We start from the raw sequence: 8,086 nt of genomic DNA on the forward strand, positions 1-8,086 counted from the left end.
TTAAACATTTAAAATTGTTTTATTTTTAATTATGGGTACATAATAGTCATACATATTTATAGGGTACATGAGATATTTTGATACAGGCATACAACGTGAATCAAATCAGGATAATTGGGGTATCCATTGCCTCAGGCATACACCATTTCTTTGTGGTAAGAACATTCCAATTACATTCTTTTAGTTTTTATTGTTTGTTCGTTTTTGTTTTTTTGCTGAAACAACAGATATTTATTTCTGACAGTCCTGGAAGCTGGGATGTCCAAGATCAAGGCACTGGTAGATCTGGTATCTGATGAGAACCATTTCCTGTCTTCTTGCTGTATTGTCACATGGTCCCTCTTTTAGTTATTTTAAAGTATACCCTAACTTTTTGTTGATTATAGTCACTTTGTTGGGCTACCAAATATTGTTCATTCTATCTAACTATATTTTTGCCCCCATTAACCATCTCTACTTTATCTCCCTGCTCCCCACCCCCCCCCACATGCTAGCCTTCCCAGCCTCTGCTCACCATCATTCTACTCTCTGTCTCCATGAGATCAATTGTTTTTAGTGTTTAGCTCCCACATACAAGTTGTTTTTTATTATTTTAAAATCACTATAAAACATAATCAACTGCTCTACACAAAACTGAAAAGTAGGAAAACGTAGTACAAAAGTAGCACAAAGATCGAGAGGGGGAAATGGAATAATGCTCTTACAAGGTTCTTTCATTAAAAATGAAGTGATATAATAAGATTTGAAGGTAGACTACCTCAAAGATACATATTGGAGACCCTAAAAGAAGCACCTAAATAAAACAATGATCTATACTTAGTAACCCAATGGTGGAGGCAAAATGGAATGTTTTTTTAAAAAATTCAAAAGAAAAGAAGGAGAAGGTGAAAGAAATAAAGAATAAATGGGACTAATTAGAAAACGAATTGCAAGATGGGAGACTTAAATCCAACCATATCAATAATTATAATGATGTAAAGGAGCAATAGAAGAGAACCTCTTCAGCCTGACAAAAGGCATCTATAAACATCCTACAGCTAATGTCATATTTAATGATGAATGATCGCATGTTCTTCCCCTAAGGCTGGAACATAGGCAAGGATGTTTCCTCTCTATATATCTATTCCATACTGTACTGGAGGTACATTAAGGTAAGCAAAAGAAATGCAAGGCATCCAAATTAGAAAGGAAGACATAAAAATCTCTTTATTTGCAGAAGATGAGATCATAGAAAATCTTAAGCCATCTATAGAAAAGCTAATAAAAACTAGTAAGTGTGGCCAGGCATGGTGGCTCATGCCTGTAACCCTAGCACTCTGGGAGGCTGAAGAGGGAGGATTGCTTGAGGCCAGGAGTTTGAGGTTGCAGCGAACTATGATGACACCACTGCACTCCAGCCTGGGCAACAGAGTGAGACTGTGTCTCTAAAGAAAAAGAAAGAAAGAAATATGTGAAATGATACTATATCTTGCTTAGGTCAGTGTTTAAGGAGGCTAAAAGTGGAGAGTGTGGGTACAATTGGAGGGGGTACATGGACACTTAAGTTATATTGATACTGTTTTCTTCTTTAAGGGGAGTAGTGGACATGGTTAAGCTTGTAGTCTACATTTTTATATATCAACTATTTAAAAACTTGTTTAAAGGAGTGGCCTTTAATTGTGAATATTGAGCCATCGGTTGTTGATTAAAAACCTCAGATAAAAGTACTCCTAATAATTTCTAAAAATACACTTATCCATGGATTTCAGATCTCTCTTCTTCCGACGAATGGATTATTTTTTTTGAGACCAGGATCAGAGTACAGGGTACTAGATTGTAGCAAGGAAGGGACACAGAGGACTTGAGGAAGAGAGAGGTAGAGTGCTTGAAAGGGAGCATTTCCAGGGACAGAGAGGTACCTTGAAAAGGAAAATGTCCCCTGGAGGCCTTATGGCAAAAATAAAGAAGGGAGGGCTGAAGAAGAGTCCCACGAAAACATGAAAATATCAGAAGATTGCAGAAAACTTCAGATGACAGAACTTCCACCCACACCAACAAGGCGCCATGTATCTTTTTAAAAACTGCACCTCACTATAGCAACAGAAGAGGGCACTCTTGAGCTAAAAAAACTTAGGCAGCAACCAGCCACCTCCCCGCAGTGGAGCCACCTGTCATTGCTGATCAGGGACATCCAACGCATCTCATCATACACAGAAATGAATGTAACATGCAGAATACAGAAAGTATAAATCGAACTTTTCCAGCTGATGAAAATACTTGTTAAAAAAAACTGACAAAGCAGAAGACAACAACATAACACTCCAACATGGAAGAAATTAAATCAAACAAATGGCAGAAATAAAAGAACACCATGACTCAGAAATTGAAAATTCTGTCTCTCTAGAGAGAGACAATTGCACAAAGAGCTGACAGAAGACCAGGAAGAAACTAAACAGAGACAAAAATTCTTTCAAAAATGACTCAGCAAAGTCGCTCATGACATAACCAATGCAGAGCGCTGTATTTAAGTGGACACAGAGGGCAAGAATGAGGACAAGGCAAGAAAAGCTAAATAAAGGAATAGAGGAAATATTACAAAAGAAAGTCACACTCTGGCACAGGAACAAATGGAAACCTTCAGGAAAACTAAAAAAAATAAAACGCTGGAAAAGAACAAAAATCTGAAACTCTAATTCATGCAAACTTCTCTGAAATAAAATAAGATAGGAACTACATATTGAAAGAACCCACTATATGCTTGAGAAAAGTGACCCATAGCAGTTGAATTAAAATATTAGAATTTGAAGATCTGAAGAAAAAAAAGACCTTTAGACAAATTACCAACTTATTTATAAAGGAAAGCAAATCAGGATGGTATTAGACTATTTAAGAACAAACTATGAAGCAAGACAACAGTAAAGCAAAATATTTTAAGGAACTCAAGGAAGTATATGCTTCAATCATTTATCTGCACTATCAAAGTTCCCCAGAGAAATGGGGATTTGGATATATTGTAATCATGAGTCTGCTTAAGCCATCTGCTAAAACAGGAATCACCAACTCGAGGCCAACTGCCGCATGTTTTTGTAAATAAAGTTTTATTGGGACACAGCCAGCACTCATTTTGTATGTGCCTGCTTTCGTGAGACCACAGCAAAGCTGTATTGTTGTAGCAAGGACTGTATGGCCCACGAATCTGAAAATATTTACTGTTGGGCCCTTTGCAGAAAAAGTTTGCCAATCTCTGTACTAGAAGATGAACTTCTTCCAAACAGGAGATGATTAGAGAAAGTTTGGCAAAGGACTGGTGGTAAGATTTCAACACTTTTAATTGTGCTTCTAAGACTAAAAAAAAAAAAAAGTAGTGATGATGTTATATGTTCTGATAGAGGAGAAATAATATAACTTTTTTATTGAGAAGAAAAAGGAAAATAGAAGAAGTTCACTGATTTTATACAGGTAATAGGCGTGTGTCTCTAAGGATATATTGTCAGAAAAAGGAAAAAGTTTTCAAAAGTGGTTCAAGATGCCTTCAGTTTGGACATATGGGTCATAAAACCTAGATCTATGGTCTAGAGTTAAACTCTCACCTGCAAGGCTGTGGGCCAAGAAATATTTCACTGATGTGATTACAGCTGTCCCTATCAGATGAAGCACAAAGGATAAAACCAGTCACCCCTCTCCAGACCTTAAGATGCCTGCATATGGGTTGCCTTCTGACCCTGTACACGTTGACCACATATTTGTTTGGTAGTGACTGGGCGTCAATCAGAACTGTGAGAACGTCACCTTTGCTCCACTGTGCCCTTTCCCCATTTTCTATGAAACAGGGTGTACAAAGGCTGAGCCTCATGCAGGCCATTGTTAGGACTTGTGCCCCAAGTCTGCTTTTCTGGGTTATGGTTCTTAAACGTGGCTCAGAATGAAATTAACTTTGATTTCTTTAATTCTACAGTGCCTATTAGTTCAACCTCTGGTCGACAAGTCAATATAATTTGGCAAGACTTCCTAGCTTGCCAGAGTGAGTACATGTGACTTTGGACAAGTCACAGTTTTATAATGGCAAAGAACCCATCTCCCATGTGTTTTATTATCATGTGGAACCTGCAAAACTTAAGCAAAGAGAGATAGATCACCTTTGAGAAAAGAAAAATAGCTCACAGCAGTCTGGGCTATGAGAGGTGTGCAAAATTTATCAGGCCCAGAGTGTGGGACTTCAGTCCTCCCAGGCTGGTGTTTAAAGGCATTTTGCTCCTGATCCATTATCCTCACGTTCCTGGAATTTGTGATACAAAGAGCAATGGATAGCCAACCCATAGCTTATGTTGTTGTAATATAAATTCCTGGTAAACAACCTAGGCACTGCTTCTTCTTTTTCTCTTAAAAACCCACTTGTAAAAGTTGCTGATCAGAGTGTGTTTTCAGGGCAACTTGAATCTCTGCTCCCAAGTGGCCATCCTCAAGCTTTGGGCTTTAGGATTGTATACCCAGATGATATGTCTTTCAAAAGTGAAGGCAAAATAGAAACAATCTCAGTCTTTTGAGACATCTGCTGCCAGCAGACACACACTAAAAAACTACTTCCTTAGGCTGAAGGAAAATGATTCCAAGTAGAAGCTCAGACTACACAAAGGGAGAGAGGACTAAAAATAATAGAAATGTGGATAAATATAAAAGATGTTTCTCTCATTTAAAAAAATGTAAAATATAAATAACTATTCAGAGCAAAAATGATGAAAATGTACTGCAAAAGTAAACTCTATACTTAATCATATTTTCTGAATCTTGTTATTTGAAATTGACACCTTGTATAAATCATGAAAGAAAGAAAAGAAAAGAAAGGAGAAAGGAAGGAAGGAAGGAGGGGAGAGGGAGAGGGGGAGAGAGAGAAAGAGAGGGAAAGAAGAAGGAAGGGAAAGAGGGAAGGGGAGGGGAGAGGAAGGGAAGGAGAGGAATTAGAAAGCATACATGAAGAGTTTCAAATGAACTTTTGTTTTCTTAAAAATATTTAACGTAGAATTCCAAATAAATCATGTGGCTACTTCCACCTTAAGGAGGTGGAGCTTAATTCCCTGTCCCTTGGGTAACTTGCTTCCAAAGAGCAGAACATGGGAAAGAGGGACCCCGCACGCATTACTTTGGGCAGGTGACTGAGCTTATCATTATCTGTGACAAGTCCTGTTTATGGCATACACCCCTGATCTCAAGTGATGAGAATGGCATTTCACCTCTGTGGTCTTCTTCCCCCAAACCCATAACCCTAATCTAATTGTGAGAAGAACATCAGCAAAATCCAACTGGAGAGACATTGTGCAAAATACCTGACCTGAACTACTCAAACGGTCATCCAGAACAAGGAAAGTCTGAGAAACTGTCACAGGCAGAGGAGATTTGACACCTAAGTAAGGTGATCTACAGGAAGGGACAGAAAAAGACACGAAGAAAAACTAGTGCAATCTGAACACACTATGGAGTTCAGTTAATAATACCGTACCCATGTTGGTTCCTTAGTTGGAACAAATGCACCATAGTCATGTAAGATGTTTACGATAGGGGAAACCGGGTGTGGGGTATGTGAGAACTCTGAATTATCATTGCAACTTACCTGTAAATCTAAAACTATTCTTTAAAATGGCACTTAAGGGCTGGGCATGGTGGCTCATGCCTGTAATCCTAGTACTCTGGGAGGCCAAGGCAGGAGGATAGCTTGAAGTCAGGAGTTCGAGACCAGCCTGGGCAAGAGTGAGAGCCCGTCTCTACTAAAAATAGAAAAATTAGCCAGGCATGGTGGCATGCACCTGTAGTCTCAGCTACTCGGGAGGCTGAGGCAGGAGGATTGCTTGAGCCCAGGAATTTGAGGTTTCTCTGAGTTAGGCTGATGCCACAGCACTCTAACCTGGGTGACGAAGGGAGACTCTGTCTCAAACTACTACTACTACTACTGCTACTATTATTACTACTACTACTAATAATAATAATGATAGCCTTAAAATGAGCCAGAGAAAAGCAGCAATTGCACATAATGTTAATCGTTATTGCTGACTTCTCATCATAAACAATTCAAGTCAGAGGAGAGTAGGATGTCATCTGTGATAAGGGAAAAATGTCAGCGTAGGATTGTATACCCAGATGATATGTCTTTCAAAATTGAAGGCAAAATAGAAACAATCTCAGTCTTTTGAGAGATGTGCTGCCAGCAGACACACACTAAAAAACTACTTCCTTAGGCTGAAGGAAAATGATTCCAAGTAGAAGCTCAGACTACACAAAGGGAGAGAGGACTAAAAATAATAGAAATGTGGATAAATATAAAAGACGTTTCTCTCATTTTAAAGTATGTAAAATATAAAGAACTATTCCAAGCAAAAATGATGAAAATGTACTGCAAAAGTAAAATGTATAACAATAGCAAAAGGACAGGAGGGAGAAATAAAAGTACGCTGCTAGAAGGTTCTTCATTTGAAAATAGACTCTGATAAATCCTACAGCATCTGCTGAAACAAGAAAACAAAGAACTATGGCTAATAAGACGATAGTAGCCATACACAGAATAGTTTTTTAAAATACTCCATTCAAGAAAAGCAGAAAACGGGGAAAATAGAACAAATCATAGGACACATTGAAAACAATTGCAAGATGATCGATTCACTTCAGCCATATCAGTAATTACATTGAAAACAAATGCAATATTAGAATGTCATCTCCTAAAACAATGGTCCCCAACCTTTTTGGCACCAGGAACCAATTTCATGGAAGACAATTTTTCCACAGATTGGGGGTGGGGGCAACAAAGCTCTGCAGCTCAGTCCCTAACAGGCTGCAGACTGGTACCGGTCCGTGGCCCAGGGATTGGGGACTGCAATCCTAAAAGGTCCTTCTAGCTCCAATGACAATAACAAAGTAAAGGCAACTTACTTTAGAAATATAAAAGCCACCTTACTGAAGTGTAGTTGTGAATGCCTATTATTAATTACCTACCAATAAGGAAAATCTTTACCAAGCGTCACATTCCCGTGAGTGCATGTCTACTGACCTTATAAATTGCTTAGATGGTAATAAAAATTAACATACCTTCCAGTGACTCATGAATCCGTTGGCCCCATTTGGCAAAATACATGGAGCCACCTCCTGCCCAGGGAAAGCAAATTAGCTTAAAAATCGCATCAGGATTTTGGTATAAGCAGTTCAAAACTTTTTCATTCCTAGGGAGAAAAATATATTTCACATTACATATACCAATTAAGGTCTCCATTACTGAATTGGGTAAAATGTTTATTAATTATAAAGAGCATACGTTCAAATATAAAGTGATTGCCAATTTTTCCAATAGGAAAGGGCAAAAAAGGTTTTTATGGTCTGTGTTGACAATTTGAATATATAAACTTTTAGGGATGTCAGCGAAATCGTCAAATATCTATACGTTACATTTAGTGCATTTTATAGGCACATTGAAAATGACATAAATGTTAATTTAGAAATTGCCCTTTTCACAATTCGGGAAATAGTTTTACCCAAATAGTTCAATCTCAGTGTCTTCATTATCACAGAGCCACTTTTCGGGTCATCTAAAAGTTTTCCAGAGCATATAATTTTCACTTCCTTCTGAGTGTTTGATAAACACTTAAATCTGCATATACTGTCATAGGAAATTTTATCCCAAGATTCAAGTGCCCAATCAGCTAGTAGAAGGAAAAGTTCTTTTTAAAAAAAGTCATCCTGGATGTATTGGTTTGTGTTCTCCACGATTGAAACCCTTTCTCTAAGTTCCCATGTGGACCAATAAATTCCTTACAAATACATATAATCTTCCCAACTGTGAGGTCATAAACCCTAGTGTATTGATGACGTCTGTTTTGTCTCCTTTTTTTTTAAGTATCAGTTTTTTCAGTTCTGGATAAGCATCCAAAACTAACACTAACTGAGATCTTTTCAGGTGAACTTGTGTCCTCTACAGAGGACTTTGTTCTTCATAATAAAATAATTGAGGGAACACTCGTAAAATGAGAGACTTTATATGAACTTAGGCACAAATGAAAATTTTGGAGAGGAGAGATAATTTTTGAAGAAAAACTCCTTGCTCTTTATTTGGGTATTTATTTTAATAACT

At 37.8% G+C, this 8,086-nt stretch overlaps 1 protein-coding gene across 1 annotated transcript in view; it reads right to left on the reverse strand.

Annotated features, from left to right (window-relative positions):
* Positions 1–7,096, reverse strand: part of OLAH (oleoyl-ACP hydrolase) — a 19,125-nt gene extending 12,029 nt beyond the window's left edge. The window contains exon 1 of the mRNA XM_012660963.1: positions 7,051–7,096. Coding sequence (XP_012516417.1) covers positions 7,051–7,096 — 46 coding nt within the window. The remainder of the gene's footprint in view (positions 1–7,050) is intronic.
* Positions 7,097–8,086: the final 990 nt, after the last annotated feature.

Source organism: Propithecus coquereli, unplaced genomic scaffold, assembly GCF_000956105.1.
Source record: "Propithecus coquereli isolate 6110/MARCELLA unplaced genomic scaffold, Pcoq_1.0 Scaffold69, whole genome shotgun sequence".
Lineage (NCBI taxonomy): Eukaryota > Metazoa > Chordata > Mammalia > Primates > Indriidae > Propithecus > Propithecus coquereli.